We start from the raw sequence: 15,782 nt of genomic DNA on the forward strand, positions 1-15,782 counted from the left end.
CCAATTTTTCATGCCCTGGATTGAAAATTGCCCTATGATCACCGCCAGAAGTTGTCAGTGGCTGTTCCCCCACAGCTGCATAGCAGTGTCCTAGAGAATAATCCATTTTCAGTTTAGCATGACATAATCCAGACTCCTTTTCCAAGCTAACCTGATGGAGGGGTTTAATTTGCAAGAACTACTCTGAATTTTGTGCACTCTGTTAGTCACCCTGGAGAGGAGGAGGCATTGGTGTGGAGATCAGCAGATCAGTGCAGATGATGTGCTCACATCCTCACTTGTCCAGTACTGATGTTATTGAGGCTGTCTTTGCACAATTAATTTATGTTGGTGATGTAAGGTCCCTTACACTGGTCATGTGTGGTGCAGGTCTGGTTTTCCCAAGCCTCCTCTCTCCCTCTACAGCAGAATAAACCCCTGGCTTAACAGATGGCACCACCAGCTCGTTGGGCTTTATGCTGGTGAGGATTCCTCTCCAAGGGGAAATTCTCCAGGGCAAATCTCTAGCCATTGTGTTGTGCAAAGTGCAGTTAGTGGACCATAGAGTATTCTCTCATTGGTTTGATTTCATCATTTTTTGCTTCATTTTGCAGCTCTCTGCCTGACATTTCCCATGGGCCTTTGTCCTTGGTCCTTAGCTCCTTAAGTCTTTTGCATTTCTGCCATTTGCAGCAAGAATTTAGGTAGAAAAATGAGGCTTCCACCAGTATTTGGCAGGCTTCAATTCAAATGAGCAAGCATAGAACAAAGGCTGCTGCTTATTCATGTAGCTAACCCTGTTTCTCATTAGTATGAGGAGCTGTGATTTCTTTTCATTGCCTCCTGGCAAGGAGGAGAAGGCACAGGGTTTTGTACAAAACCTGGACATCAGATGATGAGGTTTGTCCTTGGCTGACCTCTGTTGATGCCAGCAGAGATCAAACAGGAATGTCTTCAGCCACGTCCCCCTTTCCTGGCAGTGCAGGGCTGTTCGGAATGAGCACAATGTTTTACATGGAGCAGCAGAGCATTGCTCAGGTTTGTCTCTGACCTTACCATGCCCTGCTGTCTCCCTGCTGCAGTGGATTTTGGTGTCAGTGCCCAGCTGGACAGGACTGTGGGCAGGAGGAACACCTTCATTGGCACGCCTTACTGGATGGCCCCCGAGGTCATCGCCTGCGACGAAAACCCCGATGCCACCTACGACTTCAAGGTACCTAAACCAGCATCTCCCTGCTCAGGGAATCATTGCAGCACTGAAAAACACATTGGCAGGCAGCACAGGCTCCTCCTGCTTTCTTTCTGGCTGTGGGATTTTGGGATGCCAGTTCAGGTCCAACCTGAATCTTGGTTGTGCTGTTCACGTATCCAAATTTACTGTGAGGAGTCCTTCCCCGTGTGGAGAAAGGTGTCAGACTCAGGCTTCCTACCTGCTACCCTGCTTTTTGGTGCTTTGTGTTTAAATACTCCAGTCAAACAAGCTGTATTTGCTCTATTTACTCTGGAGAGGAGTCAGGTCAGGTTTAGAAAGGGTAAAATCACATCCTCTGGCCTGCAGGCTGATATTCACAGGGAGATGTGAAGGCTGCCACACAATCAGACATTTAGGGGACTGACCTACTTTTCACATGTCTCTCCAGCCTGTTTGAAGTTTATTTTTGGATCAGTGGCAGCACAACATCGCTGCTGAGTTATAATGTGGCACATAGCCCTGTGCCATGCAGCAGATCCACAGCAAGGTTAGGAGTCCCACCTGCCCATTCAAACTACAGTGAGGTCTGATGTTTAAAGCAAGGAGAGCTTATTATAGTTTATCTATTATAGTTTATCCTGTTTCTGCCTTACTACAAGTTTCTGGACACACATCTGTAGAAATATCCCTTGGTTTTTTGTCCCTTGGTTTTTTGAAGTGTCCCAGAACTTGAATTTCTAGCTCCAAACCTCCTGAGGTCCACTGAGTGTGTCCAGAGAGGAGGGCAGGGCATTGCCTCATGAACTCTGGGGGGGAAGCTCAGGCATATGTGAAGCTTGCTGTACTTCTGTTCATGTGCCTGCTGAGAGGTCACTTCACAAGGTGATGTTTAAAAAGGACTTTGAGACCCTCTGGTGTGAGCTGCTTTCTAAAAGTAGAACACTCCAATGTAACAGAGCCACAGCCCACCATTGTGATACAATTTTGGCTGCAATTACTGATTATTCAGAGAAATTTTTGAGAAATGAATGATTTTAAAGAAGCCAAATGATGCTTTGCTCTTGCAGCCATTTAAGTGCATCAGTCAACTTCTGAACTGAGGCTTTTCCAGAGAGCAGCTCTCCAGTCTGAGTTCAGACTCTGGGTTACAGAAATTGTTAATGATGGGGACATGTAGAAATAGTTTAATCTCCAATTACTTATTACTCTTTGATTAAGCAATTACAACAAGCATTTCCTCAGCTCTGCTGAGGGCAATGCTTCATGACAGGGCTGCACCCTGCACTGGCTGCTCTCACCACTGCTCCACCGACAGCTGCCTGTGCAAGGCTCTCATTAATCACAGCTTTTTGTTATTATTTCTTTTTAAAAGGGCTGATATCTTCATAGGCTACTTCTACCCTCTGAAATCCCTGAGGATTTTCCTCCTGCCAGAATAACTGGGGCACTTAATATGCCATGGACTGATGCACAGGCTCCAGGAGCAGAATCCCTCTATTGTCCCCGAGGATCAGATGCTCACAGCGAGCCTCTGAAGTTGGCTCTGGCCATTTTCCCGTGGCTGGGGGTGTGGAACAGGAGCTGATTGCTGCTGACACGCTCCTTGCAGGGTGCTTTCAGAGCTCCTGGTGATGGGGGAGCCACTGGACATGAGTCCACACCCCGGATCACAGCCTTGCACCTGATGCTCCTGCTTTGAAGTAGGGTGGGGAGGATGTAAATGGTAATTATTTCTTTTAAAAAGGATGCAAATCAGATGCTCTCAGGTTTGGCTGACTGGCTTAAAATACTGAATACAAAAAATGAGATTTATAGGGTGAGAAAAGCAATCCTCACAGGCTTAATCTCTTGGACAAAAAGCCTCTGATCTCACTGTTTTCTTAGCCAGAAAGAGATGCCTGTGTAATCTATGGAAGGAGGCAGTAAATACCTCCTCACATAAATAAACCACTTTAAAAAAGAACAAATAGAACCCCCCCCAGCTGTTGAGGTTATTTGTTGTTTTTTTCCCCAGCCAGTCTTCCTTTTTTCTTTAGAGATATCTTGTCAATAAGCTTAGAATCAAAAGGAGGAGGAGAAGGGAGCCTGCTTCCCTTCCCAAGTCAAGGCAATGCAAATACATTAGCACAGCATCCCTTTGCTGGATGGACTGAAAGGCTTTTCAGTCTTAAAAATAAAAAAAAAACATTCAAAAAAAATCCTGAATTCCAGATCATTATAAAATGTGTGCTTCCTGCTGAGCTTTCTGCTTTCTCTGGGAGACTTAGAGAGATGATAATCCCTCTCTGTATTCCTCCAGCTTTAAGATCACTTGGCATCTTGCATATAATACTGGGCACCTCAATATGGAAAGGAGGAGTGGATGGAATTTGGAAGGAGTTCAGTGGCAACCCAGAGGGAAGGGGTCATGTGTGCTGAATCATGTGGAAAGACTGTGATAATTAGGTATGCAGCAGAAATCCCAGCTGACCAGAAACAAAGAATGGATGAGACTGTGCTGTGAAAGGGCTGAAAATAAGATTTGAGAGAGAATTTTTAAGCAGGTTCAGAGATGTGTAACAAGGACAGCAGTTGTTGAGGGACAACTTGAGCTAAAAAAGAGGAAAAGTGCCCTGAAATTGGAAATCCAAGTTGCCTTTCCTGGAGGGTGTATGTGAAAAGGTGCTTGTGGCTCCTGGAGGCTCTCTCTGGCTCTGGCTGGGCTTTTGGGACTCTGTAGTGGGAAAAACAACCTGTCTGGGATTTATTCACTAAATGGTAGATTTAGAGGCTTGAGGCAGTTTAGAAAGAGCAGCTCTTGAACTGGAGAGGAGAAAAGTGAAGCGGGACTGCAGGGACATGGCAGAAAGCAGGACAAGGGAGAGCTGGGTGTACAAGAGGAGGGGTGGAAGGCAGAGTCCATCCCTTCCAGCCTTGGTGGAAGCAGCAGCATTGGTCTGAGTCCCAGTCCAGCAGATGGGTTCTGCTCATTTTCTCTCCCTGGGCACGTCCAGCCTCTGCCTCCTGCACTGCCAGGAGAGCCAGTCCCTCCCCTGGGGCTCCTTCCAGGGCTGGGGGTGCAGCCACAGCTCAGTAGTGATGGTGGGGTGGGGAGGAGGCACTGGAGGGCAGAGAGCTGGGGCTTTGGGTGATCCTGCTGGCAAGGGAGAGGATGGAAGGAAGAGTGTTAGAGGCATGAAATCAGAGTTTCCCAGATAGGTGCATCGTCTCTGCTCTGATCCTTCTGGAGACTCAGGGCTGAGCTAGGCTTGGGAACAGGGGGGTAAATAAATGTGTGCATTCCTCCTTGCACTGGCAATGTCCCTCTGCTTTCTTCCACAGAGTGACTTGTGGTCTCTGGGGATAACAGCCATCGAGATGGCCGAAGGTGCTCCCCGTGAGTACATCATGGCTCTCTTCTTTACCCCTGGGTTAAGGTGACTGCTGGGCTTTGCTGAGCACCAGCCAGAGCTCAGCTCTGTGCAGGGAACACCACCCCAAGGATTCCCCTGGGATTGCTGAGGTGGAGCTCACAGCACCCATGGGGACAAAGCTGCCAGGGCAGCATGGCCCAGGGGCAGGGTGGGCAGGGAGCAAAGGCACCTGTGTGACACCTGATACATCTTGGAGCACTCTGGGACATGGTTTCCTCAAATAAAACACAGATGAAGAAGGGGTGGAGGACTGGAAGCAGGTAAAACACCTCAGAGCTGGTGTGACACTGGTAGTGACACCCTGGTTCACCTGGGTGCAGCTGCACAGGTCACACTGCCACAGTTTCAGTGTTGTCCTCAAACTGTCATTGCTGGAAAATGCAAGTCAATAAAGCAGAGCATCATGCCATGTGGTGTGGCTGTCCCATGCTGTGGCCCACTGATGTCAGCACCTGTTGGGTGCTGAGGACCTGGAACTGCAGGAGCAGAGATGTCCCCAGCCAACCCCTGCAGTGACCCTGGCAGTGCTGGGGACACTCATAGCCCTGGGATGGGGACCCCAGACCCTGAACTCAGAGCCCTGGGATGGGGACACCAGCCCCTGAACTCAGAGCCCATGGATGGGGACACCAGACCCTGAACTCAGACCCCTGGGATGGGGACACCAGACCCTGAACTCAGAGCCCTGGGATGGGGACACCAGACCCTGAACTCAGAGCCCTGGGATGGGGACACCAGACCCTGAACTCAGAGCCCTGGGATGGGGACACCAGCCCTCACCTGAGCCCTGGGATGGGGACACCAGCCCTCACCTGAGCCCCAGGGCTGGGGGTGTCTCTGGGGGGTTGTTGCTGCACTCATCCAGCCACAAGGGTCTGGCAGGCTCAGAGGAAGCTGGGATCTCCCAGTTGGATCTCCCAGCTGGATGTGTGTGCTGTATTTAATGCCTCCTCTTACAAATTGCAGCTCTGTGTGACATGCATCCCATGAGAGCCCTCTTCCTCATCCCCCGCAACCCGGCCCCGAGGTTGAAATCAAAGAAGTGGTGAGTTTCTTTCTCCATCTTTAGGGACTGTAAAAACATTGCTGGAGCAGTCTTTTTCTGCAGCTGGGCACGCTGGGGACATGGTGTTGATATTTATGTAGTTTTGGGGGTTGGTGGTGGTCTCCAGCATCTCGCTGGTGAGTGCAGGTTTGGGTTTTGGTCTTCCATGGAGAGGAAGTTTGTTCTGGAGGATCCACAAGGGGATGGAGGCCTTCCTTGGTATGCAGAGAGAGCAACACACTCACCCTGCCATTTCACAGTGCAGAATTGGCTTTTCCTGGGCAGTTTGTGCAGCCTGAAGTCTGATGACACTTTGCTTGGCTCCCCTTTCATTCCAGTCAGGTTCTTTTCTCAAGTGGAAACATTTATCCAGGCCAAAGAAAAAAAAAAGAGGATGGTTTATCTTGAAGGCCCAGGAATGCAGAGATTTGTACTTTGTTTGGGCTTTATTTTAAAATTTTGCAGGAAAAGATACATCACTGTTTTGGAAAAAAAAAAAAAAGCCAAAAAGGAAAGAAAGTGAGGCATGCCAGTAAAAACCCACAGGAAAAATATTCCTGAAGCTCAGCCAGATGTTGTTTTGTTACTGTATGTTCTGTATTGATGGAAGTGGAGTCCTTAAAAACACTTGTATTTGGTTTGTGCTGTTTTCCTGCCCCATGTTCAGCAGTGTTTTAGTCAGGAAAGATCTGCCACATGTTGGAGAGACAGCACTGCCCCCTGTTCCCAGATGGGCTGAGCTCACAGAGGGAAGCTTTGCCTTAATCCTTTAAATTTTGCTTAATATCTTATTGATTGTACACCCCTAAAAAGGAGAAGAGCCCGTGGTATGTACTGACAGCACTTGGGGAAGGAGCAGCAAATATTTAATTGCTGACAGAGGAGTGAGAGGGAATTGGAGACCTCTGTTTTGGATGCATGGTGTTGGGCTCTTAGGACCAGCCTAAAAACTCACCCAGGCTTTGGCAGGAGGCATCTCACTTTGGTCAGCCTGATCAGCTGCTCCAGTACCAAACCAGGAGGAGAAGGGACCATTCCCAGCTGGCTCTGCAGAGGGTGTCAGATATTCTTGCTCTCTTTGCATGACCTTTTGAGGATACAATTAGTCAGCTGAGAAAATAGTGTAGGTGCTTGTTTTCTGCCAGATCACCAGTCTGCTCCTTTGTTATCCTCACTCCTACAGCACAAAGAGGGTTGTGAGACTTGAGAGTTTATTTTTCATACAAAAGTGCTGTTTATTCAGCAAAGACTCCCTCAGCCTCCAGGCAGAGGGGAGCTGATGAAAGCAGATTTTGAGCATGATGTTTCCCCATGTCCTTAAGGTAAAAATGGAGCTGGGATGGAATTTGTATTATAGTCCCTGCCCTGCCACTGCAGGATGTGCTCAGTGCAAGGTGGCATGTTCCTGGGCACCCCCTTGCCACACACATGTGGCAGCTGTGCCAGGTTTGCACATCCTGTGGGGTCTGCCTGGGGTCCTTTGGTCTGCCCAGAGTTGTGCCAGGGGTGGCATCCTGGGTGCTTTGATGGAAGATCTCCTGGGAAACCACGGTGTAATGAAACTCCAGCTTCCAGAGGCAGCTTGGTGCTCCCTTTCCATGCTCAAGCTGGCATCCCTGGTGTTCATCAGAGCTGGGACATGCTTGCTAGCTCAGACCTCTGTTCATCTTCCAGGCTGTCATTGCAGTGGAAAGCTCCAAAGGGATCCAGATAAAGCTCCACCAGCTCCTTGAAAGCAAATTCTTGCAGCATTTTCAGTGTGGCCCTGGGCAGATTTGCTGTCCTTGGCTCATCTCTCAGCTGGAGGTGTTTGGGCCTTGCCAGGATGAGTCCTGGAATTCTGCAAGCCCATCCCAGGAAGAGTGGAGATGTTTGACCAGGCTTTTGGGCTGGTTTTCACAAGCACAGATCACAAGAACAAAGCAAAATGGAGAAAGGTTCAACTTGGGTTTGTCCTTGCTTTTGTGCACAGCAACACATAAATAAAAGCACACTACATGGGCAGACCATCTTCTTCCTTGCATGCAAAAGTAGTGGAGGGACTCCAGTCCCTTTGAGGGTAAGCAGGAAAGCCAAGAGAGAACACTGGCATGGGAGCCTGCCCTCAATTAAAAATTGCAGAGAGGAAAATAATTTTGTTGCTTGCTAAATCCTCAAACTAGCTTTTGAAACAGCGCTGTGTTCCAATGAAATTAAAGTCTTTGGTGTATCATTTTCTTTCCCAATTAAAGGCAGCCAGCAATGAAGCTTTATTTTCCTCCTCCCCTGTTTGCAGGCAAAATGAACTCAAACTTTAGTGATTTTGTTCCCATAAACCTTCTCTAGCCCTGCATTGTAAAAGACATGAAACCTCTTTGTTAATGAGGTGATATTTGCACTGTGGTACCACTTTTCATCCAAGCAGCTGCAAAAGCTTTGCAAACATTGATTTAAGCTTTACAAAGCCCAGGAGCTGGAGGAAAGTGTGTTTCTCCAGGAAGGTGGGCTGGCCCGGGCCTGGGAGGGGGTGAAATGTGTGCTGGAGTCCTCCTGGATCAGAGCCAGGGAGAAAGCCCTGCTCCTCAGCCCCAGTGAGGGCTGAACTGTGCCACTGGAAAGGCTGGCTTTGAGAGAGGAAGATTTTGGGAAATGCAGCAGCCTGAGCTGGAAAATGGATGGGAAATCCCTGTCCATAGCTGCTCAGGCAGCAAAGGTGTCTTAGGGCATCACAGGGCACAGGGACCCCCATCCCATCACTTCCAGGAGGACAACTTTTCAGCTGCATCACCTGTACTCTATTTGCCCATGCTCTGGACCACACATCCAGGACTGGAGTCTCTCCAGCTTCACACCAGCAAAGGAGAATCGTATTTTAAAAGTGTATTTGTTTTTTTTTTTTTTGAGACTCACATTGATTGTGCGTTCTAGGTACACTGAAACACTGAGTTTCTCAAGGCAAGGTGGGGAAGGCAGATTTGCTCATTAGCAGAGCTGGAGGGAAGATTTAATTGGATCCAGTAGGATATTTTATTTTTGCATCTCAATTTGTATGGATTAGCACTTGAAAGATAAATCACTTTTAGTCTGACAGCTTAAAAGTAAAATCCCTGAAAGCTTATTGTTTTACTTCTAATGTAATTCTGTAGTATCTGTTGGCTTCTGACATTAATTTATATTCATTTTCTTATTTGCTAAAGCAACATAGACTACAGTAGCCTGTCAACATTTTCCTTTCTTGTAAATCCCTGTTCTCTTGAGTTTATAATGTGGTGAAATTAGTTCCAGGAAAACTTTGGATATGCAGCACTTGAGACTAAGACAAATTTGTTTATTAAAGATCTGGCTGAAACTGTTTTAGCTGAGATTGAATGTGACTTTGTGGGCAAGGAGGAGGGCAGGGCTCTGTTCCCATCTCTATCAAAAGAGCATGTCCCAGTTCCAGTCTCCCAGTCCTCCTGTCCCAGTCTGTTGGATCAGGGGGCCTGGGGCTTGCTGCCCCCCCAGCCCTGGTGGGTTGTGATGCTGAGAGAGCAGGGAGGGGCTGTAGGCAGCAGGATCATCCAAAAGTTGTCTGAGATCTACCAAGCCCTGCAATGTTGACACTTAAATCCAAAAAAAAAAAAAAAAAAAAAAATTTACCTAGCTTGTCCCACTCAGCTTCACAAAGATTCATCTCTTGAAACACTGCCTGGGAGCTATAAAATATGAGAAACAATCCACTCAGGCACTGTGCTTATATCTGTGTGTGTTGTATCTCGTTTCTACCTGCAGTTTCACAGGTTCAGAGGGAAGGGAGCAGGAGCTTTTTCTTGGGTGCCATTGGTGACATCTTGCTTTGGTGATTCTCTGGTCATACTGATGGTTCCCAGCTTTCTGGGATAACGAGCGAGACCTGGGAAAAATCATCTCAAACTTTCTAACATGAGAATCAATATATTAACCTATTATTTCTGTACCTTCCTTCCCTGTTCTTGACCAGGTCTAAAAAGTTTCAGTCCTTCATTGAGAGCTGCCTAGTGAAGAACCACAGCCAGAGACCAACCACGGAGCAGCTGATGAAGCATCCCTTCATCCGGGACCAGCCCAACGAGAGGCAGGTCCGCATCCAGCTCAAGGACCACATCGACAGGACTAAAAAGAAGCGAGGAGAGAAAGGTCAGTGGGCAAGAGAGGAGGGTTACTGGAGAAGAAACAGCACTCTGAGCAATCCTTGACCTCTGCCATGTGCTCAAATATCTCTGTCTGGGCAACCTGTGACCTCTGCTTGGGGATCCCTAGTGCAGACCAGGGCACGTCCAGGCAGGTGAAGCTTATGGGTAAAGGAGGGAACACAAACAGGACTGGGTTGCCCAGTACTGGTTCCCCTTACTCAGATGGCTGAGATTGTTTGCAATCTCATTAAATTCAATAGATGTGAGCCTTCATGTGGTTTTGGGGACAGATTGTTTTGTGTGGTTTGGTTCCTCTCAGTCGTTGAAACGAAAATAAATACCTGTAACTAAACAATGCGTGTTCATGCAAAGCAGACAGGTGACTGTCATTAGAGTTAATCAGTGTTTTTAAATATATTTCTTTTCCTAATGAAAAATGATGCCATTTTTTAGGCCAGGTGGTAATTTCCACATGGAACATCTAAGCCTTGATTCATTAAAGCGTGTGTATAAAATTTACGTTTGCATAGATCCGTGCTGGCGTGTGGGAGGGTGAAGCTGTTAAGCTGAATTTTCCCCAGCTCACGTATTTCATGCCAAGTGTGTTGATCTACGTGACATCCCTGCAGCACCAGCGATGAGCAGAGCTGTGCAAACCAACATCCAGATAAGACCCTTGCCCCAAAGCAATTCTGCTGACTAGGAATAACCCATTAAACTGAATGTTTTCAGTGAACTCTCCAGGCCCTATCAAAGCCCTCTGCAAGAAAGATCAGATAGCAGAAGAAACTTGTTAAAGTATTCAGCTGCTTGTGAACTGAATTTTAATTTGAAAGCTCATTTGTAGGATCCAGCAAATTAATATGTTGCTATTTCTCTTCTTATTGGTAGCGGAATTAATTTTTCATGCGTACCTTCCAGCCCCTTGTAATAGATTTCACTACAATCAAAACAATAAAATGGGATCCCAGTGAAGTATTAAATGTGTTTAGTCTGGCAAATGAAGGTTGGACCCTAGAGATGGAGAGTAATTGGATAAATGCAAGCCTTTCTTTGACTATAATTCCCTTCATCCGATAAAGATGATATCCCAGCAGAAATTGCAGTATGTAACACAACATTGCAGTGAGCTTTTATGTAGATATCTTCATTGCCTGGAAATTACATGGATTTGCATAGGAAAAGCATATGTTTAGGGAAAGAAGAGCTGGTGCCTTCAGAGCCTTGGTTAAATCCCACCTTCCTGTGGCTGTGGCTCCAGTGGCTGGTGGTGCACCTCCTGTTGCAGAGCCATCCTGAAGAAGGGGGTCTCTCGCTGTCCTATAGAGATAAATTCTTATTTTGTGGACGCCCCCATCTTTACATCAAGGGGCTGTGGTTGTCAGGGCTGTTGCCCACTGTGCTGGTGCTTCCCTGGCCTTGTGGCCCCCATAAAACCACAAAATGCAGAGCAGTAATGCTGCTTATTCTTGGTCATGCAAGGTAAAGAGAATTGGCTGTTCTGCCTTCAGAGCTCTTGGGTTTTCAGCCACTGGAAAAACAAATGAGTCCAGCAAAGGGCACTGATGAGCAATTCTGTTCCTAGATGAGACAGAGTACGAGTACAGTGGAAGTGAGGAGGAGGAGGAGGAAAATGACTCTGGAGAGCCAAGGTAAGAATCAGCATTTCATTTGTGCCCTTACATCCCTTTAGCTGGGTATAAAATCAGCTTGGATCGTGGGCTCATGTGAACTGGAAATGGAAAAAGGACATTCTGAGCACAGAGTCCTGTTCCCTGGCAGAACAGAGGGAATTCTTGCTGCCGGGTGGTGCGTGGGTATGAACTGATGCTCTGGATCACCTTAACCAAAAGCTGGGGAAGAAAAACCCCATTGCCTGTGGGATCTGCAGCACAACATGGTACTGTCATGGGAATGTGGATATTGAGATGTGGAAAAATGTGAGGTGAAATAAAAAAATTCTTTAAAATGTGGTTCCTTCCATCCAAGTGTAACTAACTCCCTATTTCCATGTAATTTTTCACCATGAAACCTCCCAGGTGCTGCTGCAAGCACCGTGGGGCTGGAACTTTCTTTGCTGACATTTTTCAGAGCCGTTGTAATTAGTATCAGGTTATTCCATTATTTCTCTGAGATAATGTAGTATTTTAATAGCTGGCAATGATTCATGCTAAATGTGCTTTGTGCACAGCTAAATATAGTGCGTGCCAGCCGCTGCAGCACCAGAGGCTTTGGTTAGAAACTTAATGTAAAGGAAACCTTGCCATTCCCAGTGAGTAAATGACCGATGAGCCAAGAGCAAAGAAAAACTAATTGCCATCCTCCACCTACACAACCTGCCCTGACACCTGCAGGTCCCCATCCCTCCACCCCTGCTGCCCGAGCTCTGTCGGATGCTCGGATGCTGCTGGGATGGAGGGGAGAAGGGCCACGCTGGAAAACCCTACAGGGACAAGAGCTTCAAGTCCGCAGGGAGGGGATCTTTAATGCTTTTCCTGCGTGCAGCTCCATCCTGAACCTGCCCGGGGAGTCGACGCTGCGGCGGGATTTCCTGCGGCTGCAGCTGGCCAACAAGGAGCGCTCGGAGGCGCTGCGGCGGCAGCAGCTGGAGCAGCAGCAGCGCGAGAACGAGGAGCACAAGCGGCAGCTCCTGGCCGAGCGGCAGAAGCGCATCGAGGAGCAGAAGGAGCAGAGGAGAAGGCTGGAGGAGGTAATAACTGGCCAGGGCCGAGCTTGGCTTTGGGTGGAGCAGCAGGGTTTCTGCTGGCAGATCCCAAAGGACTGTTGGTAATAGTTTGCCTCCTTGAGCCGCGTCTCATAAGTTCTTGGAGGTGTATTACTCACCCAAGTTAGCTCAGCTGCCTTTGGAGGCATGAAATCAGCAGGATGGCTTCTGGTGCAGTGTTGGAAACACAAAAGTTTAATAAAAGGCAAAATAACAAATAGAGAAAAACCGAGCCAGGTGCAAGAGGTTCTTGCTCCTGGTAAAACACATCACAAAAGCCATTAGGTTCTTTGTTCACTTCTTTTTTTAGTAAATTGACTTTTTGGCTCCTGTCCAATTAGCTGTCCTTAAGTTTGAGGTGAAGTCCCCTAGGCCTGTGAAGTGGTTTTTTCACCTAATGGAGGAGAGAAACTTCTGGGCTTCTTTCCTTTTTGAGGGGACAAAGGATAATTTTGTCACTCTGTCAGCAAGGGGCACATTCCTGTGACTGTTCTCAGGTGGTTTAATGTCACGTGCTGACCTCTCCAGTCAGTAACCCCAAACATTTTGTCACACTGGTCAAGTCCCTCTGCTCATCCTTTTGGTGTAGCCACCTCCAGCCACTCTCCCCACCATAGCCAAGTGTTGCCAACTTTTGTGAAGGTAATAGAACTGGTTTGTTGTAAATAAACCTTTGGAATTCCAAACCTAAAGGGGTCCCTGGAACTACTGAGCAGAGTTAGCCCATGACTGGGGTGACAGCTGTGTTCAGTCAAGGTGTGCAATCCAGCATCTGTCAAGTTCATTATCATTATTTGCTCCTGTGGACTGTTACAGTTGAAAAGAAGCTGAAAAGCTCAATTTGCCCTGTCCCTGGATCCATGTGCCATTTGTGTCCCATTTAATCCATAATTTCAACTGCAGTCTTACAGTCCCTGCCAATTACAATTTCTCTTGCAGGGGAGGGGCAGATGCCTGCCTGACTTGTGCAATGATCCATATGTGCCCTGAAGGATAAGATTTCATTACCCTTGTCTTAACATACCAGCCACAAATGCAATTGGTCTTAAAATTATCCACCCCATTTAAAATCCAGCTGCAGGATTTGACCTTGTGACTTTGGGTGTCCCTGAGCTGCTCAGCCTGGCCATGTGCTCTGGAGGAAGTGCTTGCTTTTGTTTTAGCTCCTGGTTCTTGTATTGAAGAAGTTCACCAAAAAATAAAGGGTTTTTTCCCCATCTCTTGGGGTTTTGATGGGGTTTTTCAAAAAGGCTCCCATTGCCTTGCTCTGAACTCAGCCCAAGTGACTCATTGTAGGGCTCATACAGTTGAGGGTCATTAAATTAGCTTTCTGAAGAGGTCACCATGTGTCTGATAAAAGGGTTTGCAGTAAATGGACTATTAAAGCATCCACCCCCTTAATTTGCACAAGCAAGAGGTCTCCAGTCTCTCCCTGTACTGGGTAATGCCTCAGGCCAGGGGCACAGACAGGAAGGAATTTCAGGCAGCTGATGGTGATGATGGTGATGGTGTGGCCCCTCTTCGAGGTGGTCCTCCGAGCCCCTCCAGGGCAAAAATCAACACAGGCAAATCCCAGGCAAAGCATTTTTTCAGTCTGGTAAATATGTAGGTCTGTGGTGTTGTGAGAGCACAGAGTGTTCAATACTTTGTAGGTCAGGCTTTGCTAGAGCCCTGCACCCATCCCAAGGCTGGCAAGCTGCTTTGGGAGAGGACAAGGTTGGCACATAGATGCACCCCAAAATCCCCTGCCCCAGTGGGTGTTTGTGAGGACTGCTGTAAGGAAGCCTGGTTCTGCCTTTGTCTCAGCCTGCTTGCTGCAAGCAGTACAGGAGCAGAACAACAGCAGAATAAAAGCAGACACCAGATTAGCTGCAATCCTGTAATGAATACAATGCTTGCTGCTGTATTAATATGTTCTCTTCACATAGAAGAAAATTGTTCTCTCTTTGCTGCTTCCCAGGCAGGTTTTGAATGGAGGACTAATCCCTTTGCTAAGCAGGAGAGCTCTGCCCTGAGCTACAGAGTTGCTGCCTTGCTGGGCTGGGCTGTGCTCAGTCCCCTGGGCTCTGCAGTTCCCTTCTGTTGTGTCCCCAAGTCATTAAAAGTTAATGCCACCATAGCCAGGATTTAAACCCAATGCCTTTTTTAATGGCTTGAAACAGCCCCTTCACCCACTGCCTTCTTCCCAGCTGCCTCACAGCTTTTGGACCTCAGCTGAAAGGGGAATGTGCTGTGGCAAAGCTGGCCAAGAGGTGTTGGCAAGCTCGTGCCACGTCAGAGGAGTGGGGAAAGGCAGGGGGGCTGTGGCTGAAGAGCATCCTCTGCCCCCTTGATGTGACTTGTCCCACAGGCTCAGCCAGGATCAGGGCAGATGCTGGGGCCAGCTGGCAGCCGTGGTAGCCCCAGCACCTTCTCAGGTGCCCATTTCCTCAGGTCCAGCTGGCCAGGTTTAGCTTCACCTGCGTCCAGCCACAGAGTGAAATGAGCTCTGCTCTCTATTAGACACTGTTTGTGTGGTGAGCAAGGAGCAGCTGAGTTGCTATGGTGAGGATTAAAGCTGGAGTCCTTGAAAGAGGCACAGACCTTCTGTTGCAAACGTGGTGGGCTGTGGCAGTGGTGAGGACAGATGCTCCCCAGCATGGCTGGCTGTGGCTTTGCCAGCTGCAAGGTGCCCTGAATCTGCAAAACCAGAAAATCTGGGAGTGCAGAGATGAGCAACTTAAGTTTCATGGCTACTGCAGGGATATAGTTTGGATATAGTTTGGTCTTTGCCCTTGCTGGGTATTTAGGGGCAGGAAGCCTCTGATGGGCAGCCACCAGCAGCTGTCACAGTTGTGCTGAGTTTGGTGTGGCTGAGGCTCCCAGCACACTGCATGGCTGTGGAGTGCTGCTCCAGCCAGGCTGCTGCTGTTGGGCCTCTCTGCTTTTTCCTACACCAGCTTTGCACTAGCTTTCATTAATGACTCTTGGCCAGAGATTTATTTTGGTTAATGGGAGCAGGATTTCTTCCATGCTCCTTTATGGTTTGAGTAAGATGGGGTGTGCCTCCAGCAGGCAGCAGTGGTACCAGCAGATCTCTGGGGGAACAGACCAGTGGAAGACTCAGATTACTGTGTTTTCAAAATAAATTTGACCTTTAAAACACAGCAGAGCAGCCGGGACAAATAAACCCTTGGAGCTGGTGGCTTTTGGGTCTCCAAAGTCAGCCTGTTGAAGCTGCCAAACACATTACTGTGTTTACAGAAAGAGCTCCTACTCATCATAAGATGCCGTGGAGGTGTCCAGGCTGAGGGAGTGA

The 15,782-nt window shown here is 47.9% G+C and overlaps 1 protein-coding gene across 5 annotated transcripts in view; it reads left to right on the plus strand.

The window, feature by feature from the left end:
• The window catches only part of TNIK (TRAF2 and NCK interacting kinase), a 150,558-nt gene that overhangs the window by 91,592 nt on the left and 43,184 nt on the right, over positions 1 to 15,782 (plus strand). For all 5 annotated transcript variants that reach the window (XM_077184150.1, XM_054638866.2, XM_077184148.1 and 2 more), the window contains exons 7-12: positions 1,062 to 1,192; positions 4,493 to 4,547; positions 5,551 to 5,629; positions 9,588 to 9,763; positions 11,345 to 11,411; positions 12,265 to 12,469. In XM_077184150.1, coding sequence (XP_077040265.1) covers positions 1,062 to 1,192; positions 4,493 to 4,547; positions 5,551 to 5,629; positions 9,588 to 9,763; positions 11,345 to 11,411; positions 12,265 to 12,469 — 713 coding nt within the window. The remainder of the gene's footprint in view (positions 1 to 1,061; positions 1,193 to 4,492; positions 4,548 to 5,550; positions 5,630 to 9,587; positions 9,764 to 11,344; positions 11,412 to 12,264; positions 12,470 to 15,782) is intronic.

Source organism: Agelaius phoeniceus, chromosome 10 (genome assembly GCF_051311805.1).
Source record: "Agelaius phoeniceus isolate bAgePho1 chromosome 10, bAgePho1.hap1, whole genome shotgun sequence".
In the NCBI taxonomy this organism is placed as follows: domain Eukaryota; kingdom Metazoa; phylum Chordata; class Aves; order Passeriformes; family Icteridae; genus Agelaius; species Agelaius phoeniceus.